At 53.1% G+C, this 25,204-nt stretch overlaps 1 protein-coding gene and 1 long non-coding RNA gene across 11 annotated transcripts in view; one reads left to right on the forward strand and one right to left on the reverse strand.

Annotated features, from left to right (window-relative positions):
- Window positions 1-1,525: 1,525 nt before the first annotated feature.
- LOC121446802 lies at window positions 1,526-4,876 on the reverse strand. The gene is made up of 3 exons (XR_005974135.1): window positions 4,851-4,876; window positions 2,792-2,847; window positions 1,526-1,795 (listed from the first exon to the last, which is right to left on the reverse strand). It is a non-coding gene; the product is annotated as an uncharacterized LOC121446802 (long non-coding RNA).
- A 535-nt stretch (window positions 4,877-5,411) lies between these two features.
- The window catches only part of Speg (striated muscle enriched protein kinase), a 56,593-nt gene continuing 36,800 nt past the window's right edge, over window positions 5,412-25,204 (forward strand). Inside the window, exons 1-8 of one of the 10 annotated variants that reach the window (XR_005974119.1) lie at window positions 11,664-12,082; window positions 13,040-13,082; window positions 13,961-13,990; window positions 14,579-14,668; window positions 14,751-15,087; window positions 17,697-19,000; window positions 20,771-20,917; window positions 21,427-21,609. Coding sequence is in view for 9 of the 10 variants with exons in the window: in XM_041649493.1 (XP_041505427.1) it covers window positions 5,412-5,805; window positions 14,579-14,668; window positions 14,751-15,087; window positions 17,697-19,000; window positions 20,774-20,917; window positions 21,427-21,609 (2,452 nt within the window). In the remaining variant the exon portion in view is untranslated. Of the gene's footprint in view, window positions 5,806-11,663; window positions 12,083-13,039; window positions 13,083-13,955; window positions 13,991-14,578; window positions 14,669-14,728; window positions 15,088-15,507; window positions 15,628-17,696; window positions 19,001-20,770; window positions 20,918-21,426; window positions 21,610-25,204 lie in introns of those variants that run through there. The other 9 variants (XM_041649503.1, XM_041649495.1, XM_041649494.1 and 6 more) reach the window with 9 other exon arrangements.

Below are 25,204 nucleotides of genomic sequence, written 5' to 3' on the forward strand. Positions count from 1 at the left end.
TAGGTACCTGGTGTCAGCTCTTTAGTGCACCTTATCCCAGTTGCTTCCATGGCAAAACCTCCCCCTGTTCCTGGAGACGCTGTGGAGCATTCTACAAGACTGTGCAGCAAGAAGGGAACAGACAGACATTCAGAGGCTTCCCGTAGCCTGAAGGCCAGGCTCAGGCTAGCTCCAATTCCCTCCGAAGAGGAGAGCAGGAAGGACTGTAGAGACAGCTAGATCCCAGTGGGCACTCTCCTATCCCATCTGTCCACTCTGGCTGGACTCCAGCCCTGCCCTCTGAGGTCACTCCTTTCCCCCCTCCATCCCTCTACACAGCTCACCAGGGCAATATGCAAATGAATCAGTGACCTTTGATACAACACCTAAAAATGTCAGCAGCCCAGGGACAACTTTTGTCTGTTTTATTCACTACTATGTCCCCTCACCCCAAAGAGTACTTGGTACACAGTAGATACTCATTAAATATTTAAATGCTTCTTGAATGAATACCCACTGGGCACATTTATTTACTTTTCTCTATATTAAATATTCACTAGGAAGGGCTGGTGACACTCACTTTTTCACCGATTCAATGGACATTTACTGAGATTTCCCCTCACCCCATGAACACATAGTAAGTCATTAAGACTTGGACGATGGGGCTGGAGACATGACTCGGCAGATGAGAACACTGGCTGCTCTTCTAGAGAACCAGGGTTCGATTCCCAGCATCCATAGGGCAGCTTACAAACACCTGTAACTCTCGTCTCAGAGGATCTGATTCGTTCTTCTAGCCTCTGTAGGTACTGCGTACCCATGGTACACAGACATTCACAAACACTCATACACATAAACAAAAATAAATAAAATCTAAAAAAAAAAAAAAAACCCTCAAAGCAACAAAACAACATCTTAAAAACCACTCAGATGAGCCAGGCACAATGAATGGTTCCTAGCACAGGAGAGGTTGAGGAACACCATTTTAAGACCTGACCGTTTTATATAACAAGTTCCAGGTTGACCTCTCCAAACAAACAAACAAACAAACAACAAGCAGATGAAAGGTTCCTTGGCCCAGAGAGGTGGCATTATCTGCCAAGGTCACACAGCCATCTGTAGCAGAGGGAGACAGGGCCTCTGGAGCCCAGCTATCTTTCCATGATACCGCAGACTTGTGATGAGAAGGCAAGGCACTCTGGCAGCGGGAACACCCAGCCTGGCGCCAGGATCCAGGATGCTATGGGGCTCATGCAGAGGAACAGACAAACACCTTACAGCCAGCTGTCTTGAGCAACTGGCCTGACCGCAGCCTGACCTTTTCCAATTGTCTCAGCTGGGCCAGCCTGGTCCAGGAGAGGGCGCCAGCGACCAGCAGGGTCCTGAGCCTTCTCTACCCAGGTCCATAGACCCTTGGGAGCAAGTCGAGGTATACCTCTGAGTGGACATACAAGTCAGACTACGAGCCATGTTCCAGGCTCGGTGCCAGGGCCTTTTAAATAGTTAATATTCATTTTAATATTTAATATAATTTAATACCATCACAACATAGGTCAGATCGTGTAATTCTTCCCTCAAAACCCAGAGATGCCTTCCCATTTTGCTGGGAATAAAAGCATCATGACCCACAAGATGCTAGACCATCTGGCCTTTTCAAGCTATGTGATCCATTTTACCCTGACTCTGTATTCATTTCCTCCCGTCTTGCTGGTCTTCTGGCTCTGTGCAGAATCCGCCAGGTACATCCACATGGGCTGAAATGACCCTGCACGGCATCCTTTCTTTCCTCATTCTTTCAAGGCTGGCTCCAGTGTTGCTGTGGAGGTAACTCCATTTACTCTATATTATTTTATTTTATTTATTTTTGAGACAAGCCTTCACTGTATAGCCATAGCTGATCTGGAATTCCCATCTTCCTGCCTAAGCCTTCAAAATGCTCGAACTGCAGGCATGCAGGTACACCTCCACCACGTTTGTATCCCCCACTCCATGCCGAGTCATCTACGCAGTATTCCTCTCCTCAGTCTTCACACTGTCTCTGTTGCTCTGTTGTCAAATGTCTGTCTTCTCTGATACACGCAACCCCAGGGACTGGCATCTTTATCTGTTTCGTCCACGGCTATGTTCCGGGCCAATGGAATAGTGCCAGCCTCATAGGAAGAACTCAAGAAATGTTTGCTGAAGGAACAAATACACCCCAAGTTTGGCCATCCCCACTCATAGGTGAGGTTTAAAGATGTAAGTGGATTATTCACAGTTACACGGTTCATTCCTTTAACCAACCGGCTAGCCAATCAGTCAACATTTAGGGACCATCTGCTGCATTCCCTGTACGGTGAGGCATGGTGTTAGCTAAATGGCTTTGGGTGGTGGGTTTTGTGTATGTGTGGAAGGTGTGGCATGCAGGTGTACCACCCATGCATGCATGCGTAGAGGCCAGAAGTTGGTGTGGAGTGACTTCTCTTATTGCTTTTCATCTTCACTTTAAGATAGGATCTCTGTCTGAATCTGGAATGTCCTAATTCAGGTAGATTGGCTGGCTGGCTAGGGAGCCCCAAGGACCAACCTGTGTCTCCCCCTTAACACTAAGGTAAAGATACATGTCGCTGTACCTGGACTCTCTATGTGGCTGCTGGAGCCCTGAACACCCACCCTCCGACTCACACAATAAGCACTTTACCCCTGAGCCATCCTCCTCTGCTGACTGCAAACTTAAAAACAAGATGAAACATTGTCTATTCCTTTGTTCTTGGGGTTCTGTGTATTATGCTGTCTCCCACATCTTTAAAACCCTTTTTAGAATTCAACTTACACCGTAGAATTCAATTCATCATTGGAGGTTGCCGGGGACTGGTAGACAGGGTGTGGCTGACGACAAAGAGGATGCACACGTGAATATTTAGGGTGATGGAACCGCTTTGTATGTTCCTGGGGTAGCAAATACACAATTTCATGCATTTATCAAAACCCAGGGAACTGCACATCACAAAGAGCCGGCTTTAATGTATGCGAACTACATGAAAAGTCATTCCCTAAGGCACTTAATCTTTATGGACATAATTCAGCGTTTAAATTGTTTCCTCTGTACCGTGCGCCTGGGAATGCATGCTCACGCTCACAGGCACCGTTGCACACATGCATGCCCACGCCCTCTGCACACCTGCACAATGCACACTTTGACTTCCGTTTCCCAGAATGAAGATTGTTTATTTATCCAAACAACATGTCAAGAATGCTTCCCCCATCCATTCTTCCATTGAAGGGCATCTAGGTTGTTTCCAGGTTCTGGCTATTACAAATAATACAGCTATGAACATAGTTGAACAAATGCTTTTGTCATATGATAGAGCATCTCTTGGGTATATTCCCAGGAGTGGTATTGCTGGGTCCAGGGGTAAGTTGATCCCGAATTTCCTGAGAAACCGAAACACTGACTTCCACAGTGGTTGCACAAGATGGCATTCCCACCAGCAATGGATGAGGGTACCCGTTCCTCCACAGCCTCTCCAGCAAAGAGCCTAGCCAGTTTGGATGTTCACCTTCCTAGATATGGACGGAGGGGGAAGGACCTAGGACTTACCACAGGGCAGGGAACCTGGACTGCTCTGTGGACTGGAGAGGGAGGGGGAGAGGAGTGGGGGGAGGGGGAGAAGGGTGGGAGGAGGGGGAGAAGGGTGGGAGGAGGGGGAGGGAAATGGGAGGCTGGGAGGAGGTGGAAACTTGTTTTTTGTTTATGTTTTTTTTTCTTCTTTTCTTAATAAAAAAAAATTATTTAAAAAAAAAAAAAAAAAAAAAAAGAATGCTTCCCCCCTCCATCTCTGAACGACCGTGGCTTTCAACTCTTCCCAGGGTTCATCCCTTTAGAGCTCAAGGTCAGGTCTGGATCTCTAAAGGGGTGTGTGTGTGTGTGTGTGTGTGTGTGTGTCTGCAGATGGAACTGAGGGTCTCAGAAGTCCTATGCAAGCCCTCTAATACTGAGGTTCTCCCCAGATCCTATATCCTATATATTCTTTTGTTGCTCTTTTGAAATGTAAATTAATATGCTGCTGTCAGAAATAACACAGAGAAAGCTCCTGTGGACACTTCACTTGGGTATTTCCAGTTGGTGACATCCTGTATAAATACCAAGACAGTGACAGTGGCCTGGTATGTCCATCTTATCAGATCTACTGGTTTTGTATGTACTCATGTTTACATGTGTGTCTCCCCAGGGGGATTCTCTCTCCTGGACTAGGAGAGCTTCTATACTATTGTCCAAGAAGTCTGTATGGGTCTCAGGCTAGACCCACTAACTGCTAACCCTTGACCTCTGACCTCCGTGTGGGAAGCCTCTCTGCCTTGATACTTTCCCTGCCCTGCCCTGTTGATGTGCCCTTCAGATTTGCACAGCTGAGAAAACTGGGCACCTGGGAAGATGGCGAGGGACTGCAATCTGTGTCTATTGGCCTGGGCACCTGCGTGTGTGTGTGTGTGTGTGTGTGTGTGTGTGTGTGTATGTTGGGTGTGCATATGCAGGTATCAAACCTTCACAAGTTTGGACAAGGGAATCATCTACTCAGCTTGCAGTCAGTCACAGCGCTTCCTGCCTTTGGAATGGAGTCCTTAATGATCAAAGATTTTGCCCTCATCCACACAGCAAGCCCTCCAAACCCCTCTTCTACCCCGTTCTCCTCATGCTGTCCCTCAGTCTCCACTGCCCTCGCAACCTTGCTGCTGGTTACAATCCTAGCCTCTTCCACAGGTGAGAGCAGATTGTGAGAGGATTGGCAGTGACCTGGCCGGCGAAGGTGGGGTGGTGGTGGTAGTGAGTGCAGGACCAACTAGGGGCCAAAAATCCACCCGAATTCCAGGGTCTGGCTCTTGGTGCTTACCCGCTGTAATGGAGGTGATAGGAGAGCCCACTGGTCCCTCTGCTCACTCCACTGGGGCCTGTCCCTCCATGAACCTCTCAGACATCTCCTCTGGACCTTTCCTCTTCCTCTCCAGCAGCCTAGTGAGGCTGGGGCGCTGGGGCTGAAGAAAGGAAGTGGGCCTGAGCCCAGGGGTAACTCAACTCCCCAGCTCACGCAGGCTGGGGGGAGGAGGACAGACATACTGTGGGGGAGGAGATTCTTTTAGGCCAGCGCTGCCGATGGGGGCACTGGGAGAGAGAGAAGGAGCCACAGGGAGTCCAAGTCCCCTCCTCTGCTGCCCCCTCCCTCCACTGCTCATTCGCAACCCGAGCCGGGGGGCCTAAAAATAGTCCCCGAGGCGCAACCGCGGGCGGCCCTGGTGACCTTCTGGGTAGCACAGGCCGAAGGCGGGCAGGCAGCAGGAAGGCCGGCCGCCGGCCCCACAGGACCCATCTCCTAAGGCACCATACCCCCCAGGGCGTCCTCCTGGCCAGCCAGTTCTAGCGTCCCCAGACACCCCTAGTCCAGCTCACAGAGGACATGCAGAAAGGCCGGGGCACGCGAGGCGAGGACGCCGGCACGAGGGCACCTCCCAGCCCCGGGGTGCCCCCGAAGAGAGCCAAGGTGGGGGCCGGCAGAAGGGTCCACTCCACCGGGGCAGGGGCCGGGGCGCCGGTCTTCCTGCGGCCCCTGAAGAACGCGGCGGTGTGTGCGGGCAATGATGTACGGCTGCGGGTGGTAGTGAGCGGGACACCCGAGCCTAGCCTCAGCTGGTTCCGGGATGGGCAGCTCTTGCCCACACCGGCCCCAGAGCCCAGCTGCCTGTGGCTGCGGAGCTGCGGGCCACAGGACGCCGGCGTGTACAGCTGCAGTGCCCAGAATGAGCGGGGCCAGGCCTCCTGCGAGGCTGCGCTCACAGTGCTGGAGGTCAGAGGTAATGCAGAGGTGGGGCCTGCCGGGCAGGGCTGGGGGCACAGGGGTGAGACGGCTGCCCAGACCACGCGATGCAGGTTGCAGTCCCTCACCACCTTTCCAGGTGCCCAGTTTTCTCAGCTGTGCTCACTCTGAAGGGTGGATCAACAGGGAAAGTGTGACAAAGTAGAGACGCTTCCCACATGAAGGTCAGAGGTCAAGGGTCAGCAGTTCGTTGGCCTAGCCTGAGACCCACACAGACCTCTTGGATGATAGTACAAAAACTTTTCTAATCTAGTAGAGAGAAACGTCCTGGGGAGAATTGCTCTCTTCTGCTCCAATGGCAGGCTTGAGACCAGGTGGCCAGCCCCTCATGATTATGTGAGCTCCTCTGAAGGGGCCAGTTCCCCTGCTCAGGGCCGCATGGGAGGAGGATGGCCAGAACTTCTCTCCTGAAGATCAATGCTGGGACAAGGATAGTGTGGTTAGGACCAGGCAAGGTGGAAGGGATCAAATGTGTATGAACAGGGTCCTGGGTTTCAGCAGAAGCTAGACATGAGAAGTGGTTGTTTGAGAATCCGTGTGTGTGTGTCTTTATGCGTGTCTCAGACATTTGTGAGTTGTGGGAGGTTCCAGACTCTGGCAGTGTTAATACAGATACGCAAGATGAGGGTGGATGGAGATGGCATTGAAAGCCTGGGGAACAGGTCTGCTGAGGTGCCCAGGTGAGCGTCCAGAGGACACGCTCGTTGCTGGTGCCCTTGCTCTTCTGAAGGCAGAGTTCTAGGCTGATGTATTGAAGTGGAAGGAGAGGGGCATGGGCCTCAGTCTTGTAGCATGGTCCTGTGGTAGCTGGTGGAGGTGTCAGGCCAGGCTGATAGTCCTTGGGTCAATTTTGGGGTTTCCCCTTTTCAGTTTCTGAGCCATATAGGCCAGCAAACTTTGAAAAATGGAATTTTTTAGAAATAGAGGAGTAGGTTTCATTTGGGAGAGCTGCAAAGGGGCTGCTGGGGGAAAGGGAGGTGTCACTGTTCATGTCCTTTGCTAAGGGGCATCTCTTTCTACTCGGTGGTAAGGGTCAATCTTTGGGATCTAAGAAAGAGCTCCAGAAATGAAAGACCTCAGCAAGTGGAGAGGAACGAAATCCAAAGTGAGATGTTCTCTCTCTCTCTCTCTCTCTCTCTCTCTCTCTCTCTCTGTGTGTGTGTGTGTGTGTGTGTGTGTGTCTTCTCTCCCTAGTGTCACCCTGCCCATTTCCTAGAGTCTTCTTATGGTCTGGCCTGTAGGTGGCCAAGGGTGGCTTCCACAATTGGCCTAGAAGCTGCCAGTACTGATTTCCTTAACGTGGGTGGGCCTGGGGACTGGAACATGTTCTGGAAGAATTCTGAGCAGAAAGAGTAGATTCTTATAGTTTTTATTTACCTATAATCTGGAGTAAAAGAAGTTGTAAACAGATTATAATTCAAAGACTAAGGTAGATAAATTAATAAGAATGCAACTGGAAGGGAAGAGAGATGAGGTCAAGAGAAGGAAAGAGAGAGGAAGAGAATGGCGGTCATGATGCTGGTTAGATGCTGGACATGTCTACAGAGGACTGCCCTTCCAAAGGCTTCCCAGTACTGGTGAGACCAGTGGGGACCAGAGAGGAGGGAGGTCTGCCTGAGACCAGGTCTGGTGACGACATGTCAGTACTGAGCATCCTGTTCAGTCTTCATGATCTTGGAGCCTTTCTACTACTCAAGAAGTTCTGGGGAGCTGGGCGGTGGTGGCGCACACCTTTAATCCCAGCACTCAGGAGGCAGAGGCAGGCGGATCTCTGTGAGTTTGAGACCAGCCTGGTCTACAAGAGCTAGTTCCAGGACAGGCTCCAAAACCACAGAGAAACCCTGTCTCAAAAAAAAAAAAAAACAAAAAAAAAAAACAAACAAACAAGAAGTTCTGGGGGAGGGAAGGATGGAGGGAGGGAAGGAGAAAGAAAGAGTGAGATTGTTCAGTGTCTTAGAATTAGCTACTAATCAGTTAGCCTGGTCTGTCTCCTATGAAGATGAAGGCTACCTCCAACCCCCAGCAGGGCTGCTTCCTGGCTGCTTTTGAATCAGGGTGGTGCACTAGGCAGAGATAAATCCAGACTGAACATACCCAGATACAGGGGTCCAGTCTCCTGGCTGGGGCCATCTTGGTGGACAGCGGGGGTGAAGGGCTTGGCGTGTAGAAAGGCCTTGAGTGCTGTGGGGCTGGCTTTAAGGCCTCTGACTTTCACAGAACGGAAGAGGTGACTGAGTTGAAGCATGTCCCCTTTGAGAGCATGCCTAGATAAACACATAGACCCAAGGTGGCCAAACAGTTCTGCCGGGGAAGGGTGGCTTTGGTGATGCTGGAGGGTAAACTAGACAAGTCTGGCTTCTTCTCCTTCTGTTGCCCATCCCTCACATTCTCGCTCGCTGGCAAACTGAGCCAGCAGCTTGGCATCGCTCAGACATCATAGAAAACGCTCTTATTTGGAATTGACAGCACAAACATTCAAGGAGCTTGAGGAAGCCAAGCAAGGACCTGGCCAGAGAAGGAAGGAGCCATTTCCTGGCCATGATGGCTTTCTGGCTGGGTGAGACAGGGTGATCTGAAGGCTCCTGGCACTCCAGAAGCCTGGGGTGTTAGTTCAGGATGGAAGGGTCTTGGCAAGTCTGCCACAGGGTGGGAGTTTTGTTAGATGGTAAAGGCAAAGGGTTTAGGGTGTTGCAGTAGGAGAGAAAGGAGAGAAAGTGTTAGAAATTCGGGATGCTGGTAAAATCCTTAGCATGTATTAAGGTGTGCTATCTCATTTAATTATTTAATCTTCCAAACTCTCTGATTATTATTTGGACTTAACACTTAAGACAGCCGGATTCCAGTTTACCCAAGGTTGAATGTTAGTGAGGTAGCAGGGTTAGGCCTGGAACGCTGGGTCTCTGAGTCTGGTCCTCATTGCCCATCCACAGAAAGGAAGGTGAAGACCAAGTGAAGAGCTTCTCTCCACACCTACCTCTCTCCTGTCAATTTCCCACTCCTTCTCCAGCCTGCCTCTAACACAGGTGGGCATTCTCTTTGGAAGCCTCTGACCCCCATCCTTACACGGCTCCTCAGCAAGTGGTCAGAACAAGTTAAGTGGTGTCCTCAGACTTCACTCCAGATCATGGGGCATGTGTGGCTTAAGAGGGGCCTTCATGCACTGCAGGACAGGGGGTGCAGAGCAGCTGAGAGAAGGGGCGGTCAGGGGGAGCTGGTATGTGTTAGTTGAAGCTTTATAGTGAGGATCTGCAGATTGGTGTTAATCAGAAAGGCCAGTGGTCAGCAGATGACCAGGAACCATTCTGAATAGTTGAAGGCATGGAAGGGAGAGGCTCGAGTTAGATGGAAACAGGGACAGGTTAGGCCAGGAAAGGAGAGGAATGCAGTAGAACCAAGCCTCCAGGAAGGACTGTCCTGTAGTTACCATCTTTCCCACCTGGACGTGGACTGTCTGTATTAAAGAGCCACGAGAAACTACCGTGGAATTGGAAATGGGAAAAGAATGTCACCATCCATATGTGCACAGCACAGAAGTGCCAATCAGAGAAAGGAGGAGGGGCCACAGTGGAACACAGAGGAACCTTGGGAGGGAAAAGAGAGGAGCTGAGAAGCCTCCTTCACTTTGCGGAGCAGAGCAAGTCCTCCCTGAAGATCTGGGCAGAATGGGGGATAGATAGTCACTTCTCCAACAGTTTCTTGGGAACGAGCTGGGGCGGGACAGGGAGGAAGGAAAGACTGGATGAAAGCGGCTGCTCCCTACCGCTCCTTACCTTTGCTCACCTGCGACTCACTTCTGTCTACTGTGTACCAGTTGTCTACCATTTGGGCGAGGGTGCGGGGAGAACAAAAAGCTATGACCGAAAGACAGACAATATGAGGCACCATCCCCTGTACAGTAGGAGAGTTAGAGAGTAGGTGGGATTAGAGGAAGGGAAAGAGAGGAGCCAAACACAGGCAGGAGAGGAAGACTGGTGTGTGTGGCTCAGAGGAAGGTCTGCCAAGAGATCAGGGCAGGCAGCGTCTTTTAGAGATTTTCCAGCTAAGGGGAACGCTGGCAGGGCTGAACTCAGAAAGCGGCAGAGGAGCACAGATGCTCTGTCATGAAGACAAAACTGGACGGGGGGGGGGGGGGGGGGCGCTCTTGCTGCGAGCCATGCCTCCCAGGCCAGTCCTTCAGGTTGCTGTAGACTCAGGGCAGGGACACAAAATCCTGCCAGTCGCTCTTCAAGCCCAGCTGTCCCATCACTCACGCCCGCTGCCCATTGGTTATTTTTGCTATGGAATGTGCCAGCCCCTCGGATTTTCCTGGGGAACAAGGGTTCATATTACCCCCTCTGTCCACTCAGCTCCTCCAGCTGTGAGAAGGTGTATTTGGGGGTGGCCAGGGTCCTCTGGCTGGAAGTAGTGTGGACAGTGCCTTCTCAGTGCACATTTCTACACATGTGTCTCCATGTGGACCATTAGCCACCTGGTTGAGAAACTAGGACACCTGTATGCAGCCAGAAGGCAGAAGGCGGGATTTTAAGCCCCCCCCTCCCAGGTATGATAGTACATACCTTTAATCCCAGCATATGAGAGACTGAATTTGAGGCCAGCCTGGTCTACATAGTGAACTCCAGGACTTCCAGGGCTATAAAGTGAGACCCTGTCTCAAAACAAAACAAAACAGGATAATAATAATAATAATAATAGGATCTCAAATGTAAACAGCTACAGGAGTCAGATAGAAACAAAACATGAGGAAGGTACTGTAGTGAGCAGTTGAATGTGAGTGTGTTGTCTCACCCTAAACCAAACCAAATTCATTGGGTCTGTCTCTGTATTTATTTCAGTGCCAAGGTTTTAAAGCAATAGGGTCAGGAGATGCACAAACAAACCAGCATGTGGTTCTTTATGACACACTGGTCAATAACCTAGTCAGAGAGTCCAGGCTCCGCGAATTTATTAGCCGTGCATCCTGGACAAGTGATTGCTTTATACCTCAGCCTTCCTCCTTATGGGGATTAAATAAATTACTCACACAAAGTCTTCAGCGTCATGCCTAGTGCTGACCAAGAAGGCAGTAAATGTTAATAATTAGTACTGTACTCATAGCTGGGACTGGCACCACACAGGTGCATTCTGGGATGAGGAGTCCTGGAGTGATACCAGTTCTCTTAGCCTCAGCCCCTTGTCAGTTCGATGGGGATGGGAATACTCCTAAGAGTTCTAGGCTCCTGGGGTTGTTTTGAATGAACTGAAGTTTGCAAAGTGCTGGGTACTTGGCAAATGCTAATGAAGCCTAGCTACATTATTAGTAGGAAAGGAAGGCAGACCTTTGTTTAGACGCATTTGTGTTCATGGTGCTGAATAAGAGGGGTGGGGGCAATGGAGGGAACACACCAAAAATCTTGTGAGTAACTCAATTGTGGGAATATGAGTTGACTTTGATTATTAGCACCTTATCTCGTGCTGTGTGTGTGTGTGTGTGTTTGTGCGTGCATGTGTGTGTGTTGTGGAGATGGATGGATGGGAGGGGACAGTACAAGAAGCATTCAGAAATTCAAGTCAAAGAGAGAACCCCCCTCTTTTCTTTACTGTCCTGAGGAGCCTGGGTCCAAGTCAGCACGTGTCCCCAACCCAAGGACCTTTGTGCTGAGCATAATAACCAAGGCGCCCCCACCCGGCGTTGTGCTCTGAGGTGAGATGTTGGTGCTGTCTGATAGTGTGCGTGTGCGCATGTTTGCGGAGTACGCTAGCGAAGATGCTGCTGACCTTCCATAGCCTGCCTGCTGGAGGAAAGGGGATGCGGCGAGGAGGCCGCCTCTCGCTGCCGACAAAAGTGGCCTGAACTAGAGGCTACTGCACTCCTTTCTGTGCCTCAGTTTCCCCATGTGCCCAGGGCCCGAAAGGCAGATGTGGGGTGGGGGTACTGGCTGTCAGAGTTGGGAGGTGTTCCGTGGGAGAGCTAGAAAGCAGGCAAGTGCTGCCCCAGGGTGGGTAGAAGGGCTGGAAAAGGAAGGGTCGCCAGGTAGGGCTCAGGCTGGCGGAGGAGGGGCGGGCTCTGGGCGCAGCCGCCTTCCTCTTACCCCCACCCCAGCTCCTGAGGCCCGGCGGCTCCTTCCGCCACCCGCGCCGGCTCCGGCCCGCTCCCCAGCTCGCCCCCGGCCCCGCCTCCGACTCCGCCCCGCCCCCGCCTGTCCCCTCCTCGCCCGGCCGCCGGCCCGGCCCCCTCCCCCGCCATGAAGAAGCTGTGGGTGAAGAAGCGTTTCCAGGTGAGGGCTCCGGGGGCGGGCGGCGCCGGGAGGGGGTAGGAAGGGCTGAGCGCCCCGAGGGAGGGCGGGTCACCGCGGCTGGGCCCAGGGGAGGGGGCGCTGGAGTGGCGCTGGCCCCACCCCAGTCCTGCGGAGGGCGACGGGCCGGACACAAGGGGGGGGGGATGCTGGCCAGCGACTGGAGAGCTCAGGCCCCTCCCCGTGCAGAAGGGCAGAAGCCCCCATCATCCCAAGCCCCTCGACCCCTGGAGTCCCCGGTTACAGTCTCAGCACGCAGCACCCACTGGCTTCTTTGCTATCTCACCCACATCCAGCCCTGGCCTCAGTCCCTGCCCGGCTTTTCCTGGGCCCCCTACTCCGCAGCCTTTGGTATTCCGGAGATCCTGAAAGCAAAACTATGGATCCGCGCTGAGCTCAATAAATTTCCCCAAGCTCTGTCCTGTCCTCTGTGTACTGGGGCCTCCTTCCTGCATTAGCGAGGTGCTGGCCTTTGAGAGATCTTATCCTTTGCCAGCCCCTTACTCTGCCTGCTTGACACCTATCCCAGGTATCTGCCCTTCCCCGCAGCAGGAATCTGTGTCCATGGCCCTCCATCTCTATTCGTTCTAGCGCCCCCTTCCTCTCCCCTCAGTAGGGCGGATTTCCTCTTCTCCCCTGTGTCACAGGCCGCTTTGACCCCAGGCTCACAGGCTCTAGTCCTTAAGAAGTACTTGGGTTTGCTCTACAACCCTGCTGGTCCCTAGCCTTTCTTCCCTGGCTCCTCCCCAAAGCTGAGCTGGATAGCCTAGAGGAAGGAGAACTGAGCCATTATGACTAGAGCAACCTAAAGGCTCTGGTCTCTTTGCCCTGGCCCCTAGTATGAGTTCTTGTTTGATCATAGTAGATTGGGATGAGAGATATATGGACTCAGGAACAAGCCTCCTCCTCAACTGCTCCTTTCTGGCTTTTCTCTTTCAGAAAACCGGCCATTCCCGCCGGGCCTTTGGCCGACTTACCCATGGTGCGTGGACTTCGGGTTGCTGTAGCCCATGCCCACTTCTCTTGGTCCATGCCCCTTCATGAGACACCACAGCCCTGAAGATAGCCCATGAGATGTGGAACCCCCTCCCCATCTATCCATCCCCAAGAAAGACCACTATTCTCTGCAGCTGAGGAAGACCATAGTATTTGGGAAGGGGCTCCCTAGCACACTCACCATGGGCCTTGGCTCTCTGTTGTCCATCTGTGGGACCAAGTGATAGGCATTACATTGCCATGTCCTGGCAACGACTACATGGCCCCTGTTTGTTATGGTACCCAAAGGGAAACTGAGGCACGGAATATGATAGGCTCTGAGATCTTTGCTCCTAACTTAGCCATAGCATTTTTTTTGAGGACCATTCAGTAGTAGAGAAGTTCCTGAGGAGGATAATTGCCTCAACACAGTGAAGACAGATGGGAATGCATTCATAGGGAAGGGCCAAAGTACAGTGTAAACACTGTAATAGAAGATGGGCTTGGTAGACCTGTGACTGTGGCTGTGCACAAATATGTGTGTGTTTGTTATGAATGTGTGTGTGTGTGTGTGTGTGTGTGTGTGTGTGAGAGAGAGAGAGAGAGAGAGAGAGAGAGAGAGAGAGAGAGAGAGAAAACCAATAAGTGCTGAGGGTACCAGAATCACTGGGCATTTGAGATGACCATCTAAGCATATGGCTCCCCAGTGTTGGTACATTCTGGGGGTCTCCCTCCCCTCCCCACCCTACAGAACATCTCTGGTATCCCTGGGCACCAGGGGCCCTTATACTCCCTATGTTCTGCCTGCCTTCCATGCCCCATCCCACAAACACTCTGATAACTGTCTGTCCACATCTCTCTCCTGCTGCTCCTATGGAAGCGAAGTTTTCCGCTCCTGCAGAAAGCAAAGTTACGGTAGGAAGCTGACTCCTGCCCTAGCCCCTCTCACTCCCTTTCCCTACCCAGTCTGGGCTTCTCCTCACCCTGCCTCAGTTACACCCTGATGCCTTCTGTTTGGTTTGGGGTTCAGGACAGCCTGGTCCTGCTGTTGGTTGCGTGCCTTGACAGTACAACTCTGAGGTGACTCCTCTTTGTTCCTGGGGTACCGGAACCTAGACTTTTGAACCCTGGAACTTAGGGCCTTGTTATGTGGGATGCTGCTATTCAAGACCTTAAGGTGTTATGGACATGGAGAGGGTGGCAGAGGCCCTGGTAAGCCTTTAAGTGGGTGGGGGTGGCTTATGTGGAGGGGTCCATGGAAGTAAGGGTGATTATCCAAGGGTGAGTGGTCCAGATGGAGCCTGGACACCAGCATGGGAGGGGCTACCTTAAGCATCCCAGGCTGGACCAGGGGGAGTCAGGAGCAAAAGAGAGTAGGTCAGGTCCTGGAAGCTCTCCCTGCGATTAAGATGGAACTTGCTGTGGGGGAGGCAGGAGGCGACTAGGGAAGAGTTGGAGGCATAGGGAGGAGGTCCTTGCCCACACAGACCCCTTCTTCTCCAGACTCCGAGACTGCTGAGGATGACATCAGCGATGTGCAGGGGACCCAGCGCCTGGAGCTTCGGGATGACAGGGCCTTCAGCACCCCCACGGGTGAGCTTTCTGGGTGCTCCAAGAGCAAGCAGACTGGCTTCCTACAAAGGGTGCCTCTGTCTCACTGTGCTCCTTTCTTTAGGGGGCTCTGATACCTTGGTGGGCACCTCCCTGGACACACCCCCGACCTCCGTGACAGGCACCTCAGAGGAGCAAGTGAGCTGGTGGGGCAGCGGGCAGACAGTCCTGGAGCAGGAAGCGGGCAGCGGGGGTGGCACCCGCCCCCTCCCAAGCAGCCCAAGGCAAGCACAGACAACCGGGGCCGGGCCACGGCACCTGGGGGTGGAGCCGCTGGTGCGGGCATCGCGAGCTAATCTGGTGGGCGCAAGCTGGGGGTCAGAGGATAGCCTTTCGGTGGCCAGTGACCTGTATGGCAGCGCGTTCAGTCTGTACAGAGGACGGGCGCTCTCGATCCACGTGTAAGTAATGGCCTCACCCGGGCCCACACTATCTCATCTCACCATGCTGCCCCTGTGCGTTGCCCCGTCACTGCTCCATAAGCCTCCATCCAGCCTCCTCCGCCTCACCCATCTCCGTGCGCCCCATTCCCCTCGGCTTCCACTCCTGGCACTGGCTACACTCTCTTTCCACACCACGCCCTCCTTTGCCATCACCACCCACGGCCTCCTGCTCCCACCTGTGCAGGCTCACAGTGCCATCTTCATGGTCTTGACGACCCCTCTGTCCCTTCCTCTTCTCTTCTAAGAGCTTCAGTTTGTCAGGGCCCCTCTCCCGCCTCGCCCATGTAGGCTCCAGTTGTCCCAGGATTCCCCCCCCCCCACAAGGGCCCCCTCCGTGCCTGCTGTCTCAGCAGCTGCCGCCTTTTCATCTCTCTGCACATTCCTGTTCCCATGTGGGCCTTTTTCTGGGAGGAACAGAACCTTTCTGCACGGCAGCTCCCGGGAGAGCAGGAGAGAGCAGGGGAGCGAGACAGCACCCAGGAGAGAGAAGCCAGAGAGGTGGTCAGGGGCAGCTGGGGCAAGGGGCCTGCGGACCCCGGGAGGATGTGGGTTGTGGGGAGGCAGTGGGCTGAGAGAGGAGGAGGGGCTGGGGATAGGGAGCTGTGGTGGAGGTGGAGGGTTGGAGGAATAGTGGCAGGGGGCATGGGATGATCTCATGGATAGCACCTGAGGATGGGTCCATGGCTGACCTGGTAGGGGGTGATGACAAATGGAGGTGCTGGGGTGAGGTCCTGAAGCCATTTTTGGAGATTTAAGGGATGGCAGAAACAGGAGGGGGTGTATAGCAGAAGAGGGGAGTGGCTGATGAGAGATGTGATGGAGGGTATCTGGGTAACCGAAGAGGGGTTTGGTTTGTGATGGGTGTGGGTGCTGGGTAGACATGCAGGGTAGGGTAACAAGGGCTCTGGTGTGATTTTTAAGAGGGTGGCTAGACTGGCTAGTGATGGGCAGGGGAGAGGCCTAGGTCCATGGCAGGGGCCTAGGGTGCTCCTTTGGCTTATCTTTTTTGGTGTTATCAGGCACTCCTTCCCTGCCTTTCTTTCCCAGGCCCCAGCCTGAGCCTGGAGTTGCTATGGCAACTTCAGAGGAACCCATTTCCTTAGTGATATCTATGGTACAGAGTCTGGCCTGGAGCTGCGAGCTGCCCGAGCTGCCGGCAAGAGGTCTCCTCTGCTGTCCCTAATTTCTCTTCTGGCTTCGCCCAGTTCCCAGAAACAGGTCCTTAAGGACTCTGCTGCCCCTCCCTCACAGTAGCCGGCCTCCTGGCAAGCATCTGAGGCTTTTCTCCTTTAGCCCTTCCCCCTCTTCCAGGCAGGGGCGGGGCTACAGCGTGGGCGGTGACTCAGGTAGTCTAAAATATCCTTACATCGAAGCGTGCATAGAACTTATGCTCCTGGATGTACTGTTTCTTCTCCTGCCGTGTTCCCAGAAACCCAGACAGCTGGAAGGGAGCAGAGGCTTAGGGATCAGGCTATCTGTATTTCATCCCCGATACCACTTCCTGGACAGTCACCTTAAGAGGGCGTTGGCCCTCCTTGACTCAACCTCAGTTTCTTTACCTGTAAATAGGGACAATATCAGTTCGTCCATCGAGGGACTTTTGTAAGGATTTAACTAACTCAGTGCAGGTGGAGCCTTAATTCATGCCTGACCCACACTAAGTATCCCATGAACTTGCTCGTGGGTTTTCAGCTCTGATCCGTCAGGTACGGTAAGAGCTCTCAGATAGATACCTTTTCTTGCCGGTCTTCGTGTGTAACATGCCCTTTCCCCATACAGATGGGGGAAACAGATCTAGCTCCCGGGCCCCAAAACTCTGTTTGACCAGGAAGCACTTTGAGTGCACAGGCTTCTTCACTCCCCATGCCCCTACGATCTTTGTTCTGCCCCAGTTGGTAGTTATTTTTGCGCGGGACTAATTCTCGGGGTGCCCCCTTGAAGGAGAACTTCTGTCCTTCTCAGACAGGTTTCCAAGAACTCAGATTTTTTTCCCCAGCGGGGTAAACAGGGACTGCACTAGGGGGAGATTGATCAAGAGGCATGGCTCTGGGATAGGACTCTGGCCTCTAAAAGCAGTTGCTTTTCTGGGAGCCACTGGAAGGACAAGTATCCCGTCCAGACTGGGCAGGGCTGCTGTGGGGACCAGCCTGGGGCAGGAATGAGTAGGAGGCACATTCCTGAGAGGAGCCCCTCCCCATCTACCCTTCGTGTTTTCTCTCACCATCTCATCTTTGAGTCCTCAGCTTCCTTCTTTTCCTCTCCCTCATGCTCAGTTCTTGCTGTGTCCCAGCTTTCAGGGCTGGGGGGAGGGGGCTGGCCAGAACCCCTGAGGCTGAGTCTGTATTTGGACCCAGCTAATATCTGGGTCTGGTGCATGAGCCGCTGGCCTCTCCCCAGCACCTGCTCTGGCTGTGCCCTCGTGGGGGTGGGGGTAGGGCAGGAAAAATCTGGCCCATGTCACCCCAAGCCTGCCAAGCATGCCCCACTGCCCAATCCCTCTTACAAGCCAGGGGTCTTGGAGGAAAGGCCCCCTGAGTCCTCCACCCCTCTCGGCCTTGGTTCTGCAGCAGTATTCCTCAGAGTGGATTGCGCAGAGAGGAGCCTGACCTTCAGCCTCAGCCAGCCAGTGACGCCCTTCGTCCACGCCCTGCCCTTCCACCTCCCTCCAAGTCCGCGCTGCTTCCCCCACCATCACCTCGGGTGGGTAAGAGGGCTCTGCCAGGATCTAGTGCCCAGCCCCCAGCTACTCCCACTTCGCCCCATCGGCGTTCTCAGGAGCCCTCGCTGCCTGAGGACACCATCGCCGAAGAGAAGCGAGGGAAAAAGCCTAAGTCATCAGGGCCGTCGCTGGCGGGCACTGTGGAGTCCCGGCCCCAGACGCCACTGAGCGAGGCCTCGGGTCGCCTGTCAGCATTGGGCCGCTCACCCCGGCTGGTGCGCGCCAGCTCCCGCATCCTGGATAAGTTGCAATTCTTCGAGGAGCGGCGACGCAGCCTGGAGCGCAGCGATTCGCCACCAGCGCCCCTGCGGCCCTGGGTGCCCCTACGCAAGGCCCGCTCGTTAGAGCAGCCTAAGTCCGAGGGCGGCGCGGCGTGGGGCACACCAGAGACCTCGCAGGAGGAGCTGCGGTCACCCCGGGGCAGTGTGGCAGAGCGGCGTCGCCTGTTCCAGCAGAAGGCGGCCTCGCTGGATGAGCGCACGCGACAGCGCAACGCAGCCTCGGACCTCGAGCTCCGCTTTGCCCAGGAGCTGGGTCGCATCCGCAGATCTACGTCACGGGAGGAACTGGTGCGTTCGCACGAGTCCCTGCGTGCCACGCTGCAGCGCGCCCCATCTCCCCGAGAGCCCGGCGAGCCCCCACTCTTCTCCCGGCCCTCTACACCCAAGACTTCACGGGCGGTGAGCCCGGCCGCCACCCAGCCACCTCCTCCCAGCAGCGCGGGCAAATCTGAGGACGAGCCTGCGAGGCCCCGCAGCAGAGGACCAGTGGGCAGGACTGAACTAGGGGAAGGCCCGCAGCAGGAGATTAAGCGTCGGGACCAGTTTCCCCTAACCAGGAGCAGAGCCATCCAGGAGAGCAGGAGCCCTGTGCCGCCGGGCACTGCTGATCCCCCAGAAAGCAGGACAAAAGCGCCCTCTGGTCGAAAACGGGAACCCCCTGCCCAAGCGGTGCGCTTTCTGCCCTGGGCCACTCCGGGTGTGGAGGGCGCTGTTCTGCCCCAAACCTTGGAGAAGAACAGAGCCGGGCCTGAGGCTGAGAAGAGGCTTCGCAGAGGACCTGAGGAGGATGGTCCCTGGGGGCCCTGGGACCGCAGAGGAACCCGCAGCCAAGGCAAAGGTCGCCGTGCTCGGCCCACGTCCCCTGAGCTCGGTAAGAGCACAGAGAGGGCAGAGAACAGCAAGGGTGAGCAGGCTAAGGCAAGACTGCTTGGCGAAGCAAGTTTTGTTTGCTGCTTTTATTATTGACACATGGGCTGGGATAAAGGTGCCATGTTAGAATCTGCTACTGCTAAGAAGGAAATGAGTGTGCTCAGTAGAGCAGAGATGTGAGCGAAGCCCGGGTGTCTGCTGTATGTCCTTTAAGGTCCAGTGAACTGCAAGGCAGTGAGGCCAAGGACCAGCAACTGGAGGAGGCGCTGGCTGGAACCTAAGGAGTTTTCATGACCCCTCTCCCTTTGTGGGAAAAGATAACCTAAAATTACTGAAAAACCGAAGCATCCCTAACCCTTTGCTCTCTCGAACCGCACCCCCCACTACCCATTCCAGCACTAGTCCCTATCCCGCTGGGGCCACAAAGGTCAGATCCACACTCACCTTCTAGCTTCCTTTGACTCATCCTTGCATCCTACCTCACTGATTCCTACGGATCATGCGCAGCATCACCAACAGAATGCTACTGTCCCTAACCCTGAATATTTCTAACAGCAACCCAGGGCCTGTACCTGGAAGAAGCAGAGGAAAACACCCTTCACCTTCCCCCACGCCGTGATGCTTTCCCCCAGTGTATCCCAGGGTCTACCAGTACCCGTACTATTTATTGCACTTACTGCCTTGTAATATTCTCTATCAAAATTATTTTTCATTTCCAGATCGGCCCTTCAAAATCTTTAGACACGTGTAGGCTTCCATTTATCCTCCTTACCTCCTTTACTGTTTCCACCACAGTGTCCCAGATGGGTCAAGTAGGCCCATAGCGACGTTACTTCATTTCCGTCTCTATGCCAGTTGCACAACGCCTTTATCTTCCCCATACCGTAGCTGAGGCTCAGAGAGATGCTCTCATTTGCTGAAGGTGATATAGCTAAAAAGACAACCAACCTGGGATCCTCACTGCCCTTTCTGCTACCTATGTAGTCTCTTATCTAGCTGATAAAATGGTAGAGGTAGAAAGCCCCAGGGGAGGGGTTAGAAGAAAAGTGTTTACCCAGTGTGCTAAAGGCCCTGAGTTCAAACTCCAGCATACGTTCGGAAGATACCTAGGGAGAACCACAACAGTGATTTTTATCTGTGTGTATAGTATCCAAAAGCTTGCACCATATCTTCTTTCCTGTTGTATTCCTGGCGCTTGGTGTGTAGCGGGCAGTTAAGTATAGTGTTGCTGTTTGCTGAAGAGACCTAATCAAAACTGATCTTCGTAGGCCCTCTGACTACCACTGCCTCTTCAGAATCTGTGGCCTTATACACATTTGACTATCCCCCTCACCCCACCCCTCATTTCCCTGTGAACCTAGTATTGCTGCTTAGGTCATAGGGGACTGGTAGCTTATTCTCTGTCCGTTGCTGCTTAGACGGTCTGTGGTCCTCAGAGTGCCAGGCCTGACATAATGGCCAGTTCATGTGAAGACACCCTTGGTGCATCCCACTGCCCTCCAGAAGCCAGCACCAATTGTGAATGAAGTAGACTCTCTGTTGCCCTGTACTGATGAAGAACCTTTGCTCTGGCTTCCCCCTTCCTTTGTCTCAGGCACTCAAGACAGAGGCCTTTGCTATCTAAAGATTCTGCCTTCCAGAAACTCCTCATGCTGAGTTTTGGTTTTCTAGGCTTCTGTACTACCAACATCCCACCTCCCCACAAATGTCCCCTGATGCCCCCACAAGGCTGACGTCCCCTTCCTCTCTCTACCTCCACTCCTGTGTTCGGCAGAGTCCTCAGACGACTCCTATGTGTCTGCTGGAGAAGAGCCCCTGGAGGCACCAGTGTTTGAGATACCCCTGCAGAACATGGTGGTGGCGCCGGGAGCTGATGTGTTACTTAAGTGTATCATCACCGCCAACCCCCCACCCCAAGGTGAGCTGCGGGGAGGGCTGGAGGCTGGCAGGTGTGGTGGGGAACCTGTGGTATGGGAGCAGGGTAGGTTTCTCGGAATCCTCTTATGTCAGGGAGGGGAAGAGGAAAACTGTCAGTTCACGGGGCTGTCTGGACTCTGCTGTATTCGGCAAGGTTGCCCCCTACCTCCCCAGCTCAGGAGAAGGCAGCCTGAGCCTCTGGAGTGAGGGAGGATTCCTCAGAATTCTCCTGAGGGAGGAAAGCTGGAGGTACCCTGGTTGGTAGAGTGCTTGCCAAGCACACACAAGATTCTAAGTTTGACCTACAGCCCTGCAAAAGATGGGGGAGCATCCATAATCCCAGCTACATAGCAAACCTGGGCTGTTTGGCATCCTATCTCATTTTAAAAGTTAAAAAATATATATTGGCATTGGAAAACATGTCGGGTGGTAGGGTGGTGGGTAGGAATGGAATTCCCCCAGCGAACCCTTTGTGGCCATGATGGGCTGGTTCTTCCTCTTTCGCCACAGTGTCCTGGAAAAAGGATGGATCAATACTGCACAGCGAGGGTCGCCTTCTCATCCGATCCGAAGGCGAGAGGCACACACTGCTGCTTAGGGAGGCCTGGGCTGCTGATGCTGGGAACTACACAGCCACTGCCACCAACGAACTGGGCCAGGCTAGCTGTGCTTCCACACTGGCCGTAAGACCTGGTAGGGAGCCTTCCAGATTGGGTCCTGGTTGGGGTGAGCTGTGGCACCTCCTGAGGAACGTGAGGATGTGGGGTCAGAGTCTCTGCACTTATGCCTAAGCACTTGGCTTCCCGGTGTGTGCAATCCTTCCTTACAATGGGTCTGACTCTCTGGATGAGGCAGCTTACGTGCTCCTAGTCTCATGACAAGGACACTCTCATCCAGAAAAGTCCATGAAGTTGGTGAAATTCATCCTTGAACGTCCTTTAAATGTTATCTTTCCAAAACGATTCTCTGAATGGGGTCTGTGGAAAGGCCAATAGTCTTTGAGTCTCTAAGAAAAATAATGTCTTAGTTCAAAGGTTTTAAAAGGCACCAAGTGCTTCTGAGGTCATTTCGTTCCAGGACGAGAAGAAAACAGAAAGTAAGAAACAAGGGCCCAAGGGCTGTGTCCATTCCTGTTGGATCCCAGGCCCTACAGAGGCTGCAGCGGAGAGTACCATTCAGAGATGGCCATTCTGAGCCTGCCTGGTCTATTTTTACAGAGGCCCTCACTTGGTGTCAGGCTACTTCCTTTGGGTTCCAGCCGGGTAGCTTTCTGGTTCAGGCAAGACTAGATCAGTGTCTATGTGCATGGAAGTGCTACTCATTAGGTGGTTGGGTCTAACAGTATGCTGATTGTGGGCAGTAGGAGGGGATGAAGAGGGTGTTAACCAGGAAAGGGTACTGGTGAAACCCACAGAGGTGAGTGTTACCAATGCATATCCAAACTATTAGGAGGCCAGAGCTCAGACACCAGTGTTCTGGAATGCTTGCATTGAGACTTCAGGGTCCAGGAGGAGGATGGGAGTCGGCACACCGTGTCTTGTCCCTTTCTTCCATTCAGTGTTGCAGGTACAAGCTCAGAAACCATGCATGCATTGTTTTAGCTTCAACCCTCAATGCATTCCCAATTCAGGAGTTCTTGGTGGGCTCCGGTATCGGCATTTGGGCCATGTTAGTTCCTTTGGTGGCATGTCCGTCTTGTGGTCTTCTTCCTCTATTCCATATGCCTCCCTGGAGCCGTTTGAGGCTTTCTCCTTTCTCCTCACTTCCCACTATGCTGAATCATGCCCACCCCTCCACTTCATGCCTCCACCCTTCCATCACCTCTGGGATCTGGCTTCTGACTCAGCTCCCAGCTCTCCTAGGAGCCCAGGCCTAGCTCCAGAGCTCCAGTCAATACCTGGCTTGGACTGAGAGCTGGCAAGAAGTGGGGTGTGAGGTGCCCCAGTACTGGCTGGTGGCCATCCGGGAGCCTTTTAAGGTTGGGAAAGCAGCTTGGGGCACGGCAGCTGTCAGCACTTGACTGGGAGTTCTGTGTTTGCCACGTTGAGTCTCCCGAGCTTCAGTTCCCTCATTTGTAAACCAGAGATAATTATACCATCCTCACGGATGGAAGCCAGTGTGCGAATGAGCTTTATGAACTGTAAAGCTGTAGACAAATGTTAGTTGTTAGCGTCTGAGGGTGATGTTGTGCACATCAGCCCAGCTTTCCGTGAGGATCTGGAAAGTGCCTTGTCCTTCCCTGCCCCTTTCTTTATGCTGTCTGTGCCTTGCGGACTCCACTCCTGCTTTTCCAAAGTCACTATCATCTAGACCCTCCCTATTTCCAGCCCCTGGGGGGCCCTCAGCTTGTCACATCTCTGTGCCTGCTTCATCCCAAGGACCCAGAAAACTTACGTTATGTCATCAGGTTACACCAAGCATTGCAGTAGCCCCCCTAAGTCAGACTGGCTCCAGGGCCCAAGAGGCTGGCATGCAGGTCCAACCTCAGCACTGATTATGGACCAAGCTGACTTTCTTACCCTACAAGGCACTGTTTGGTCTAGAGTGGCTGGATGGAGGCCAGGGGGCCCAGAGAGTAGCTGGAGCAGGCAGAACCAGCAGTGGCAAAGACATTTGGGAATAGAAGGGGTCTCAGACCAGGCATCTGTAGGTACTGAAGAAGGGGGCTGGGAGAGTTTCTGGCTGTGGGGTACAGGGAATATGTGGAGGGAAGTGGCACTGTCTTATGGAAAGAGACCTGTGTTGAGCCGCTGCCCTTTCTTACTACCTCCCCACCCTTACACTCAGTGCCATGGAAACCAGGCTGGATGCCCAGTGCATTCCAGGGGTGCCCACCCCATCAGGGCCTGCTTTTAAGACCCACAGATGTCAATTCTTGGTTGGAAACCATAGTAACTATAATCTAGGCAACTCGAGAATATAACCATGGCCCAGGGAACTGGGACTGCTGTGAGGGCTGTCTTGTCTGAGCCCTGAGTCCCTCTCACACAGTAAATAACTCCCAAGCTGAGTGTAGATGAGGAGGTCTCTGGAGTGTGAGAATGCCTAACTGAAGTGAAGCTTCTGATAGCTGTCACATCTGTCACACTAGCCTCTTTTGAGGACCCCCTGGTGCCAGGTGCCCTGCCTCTGAATAGTTGCTTCTGTCTGCAGAGCGTCATGTACTTTTTGCAGATCTTTTCATGTGTCTTTCCTCAGGCTATATTGCATCCTGTACGTGTGTGTGTGTGTGTGTGTTTGTATAGATGGAGGTGTGTGTATGTATAGATGGAAATGTGTGTGCATGTGTGTGTTATTCCCATCTTACAGATGAAAAAAACAAGTCAGTGTTATTATATAGAGGTTGAACCAGGCCAGCAGTCTGGGAATCTGCCTAGGGATTTTATTAATAGTATGTGATATAGTAATGGAAATTACTTATCTGAGTAACAAATTAGTGTGTGTCTTGGGTAAAAACAACCACGCTCTGGTATTTGCTGAGTGCTTCCTAGGTACTGGGCTCTCTGAAGATTACATAGTCACATTTAACCCAGCTCTGTGAAGTAGGTTTGGTTGTTGTGCCCATATCACTGATGAGGTAACTGAGGCTAGGGGTTAGCAAGGTGCTCCAGCAAAGTGCTGACCCCCGAACCTTGCAAAGCAAGGGAAGCAAACTGGGTCTGAACTGTGCAGTGTGGTATAATATACCAATCTCACATGGCATCCAGCTCTTGAGGTGTGGCTGGTGCAGTTAGGAACAGTTTTTGTATAATGTCATCTTACTAGTTATGCATGTTAATAGTCTTAGCCACTGCTTCTGCCTCTGGAGTTAGGATGCTAAGCCAGGGCAACTGGTGGCTGAATATCCCTAACCATTGTGCTGTACGGTCTTCTTTTCTGCTACTCTGAGGAGATTGCAGCTAAGGTATTCCCTGAGCTTGGAGGGAGGTCATTGCCCAGGTCTCTATGGTAGTCAGATTTGGGGAGGGGGTATCCCTACCTCCTCTCTTGACTCTCCATCTCCATCCTTTGTGGCTCTGGTCCTGTTGATTCCTGGTGCTCTTGGGTCCTTTCTGCTATGAATGCTGACAGGAGGCCCTCTAGGGCTGGCCAGGAGGAAGGAGGCTCGGAGTGCTCCATCCTCCATTCTATTGCCTGCACCTCTCATGTATTTGAACCCAAGGTCTAGCATTTCCCAGCCAAGACCTTGGCCTCTTCACTCTTTTTTTTTTTTTATAAATATTTATTTATTATGTATACAATGTTCTGTCTGTGTGTATGCCTGCAGGCCAGGAGAGGGCACCAGACC

This window comes from Microtus oregoni, unplaced genomic scaffold (genome assembly GCF_018167655.1).
Source record: "Microtus oregoni isolate MIOR12 unplaced genomic scaffold, Mior012 000004F_ref0000308, whole genome shotgun sequence".
NCBI classification, from domain to species: Eukaryota; Metazoa; Chordata; class Mammalia; order Rodentia; family Cricetidae; genus Microtus; species Microtus oregoni.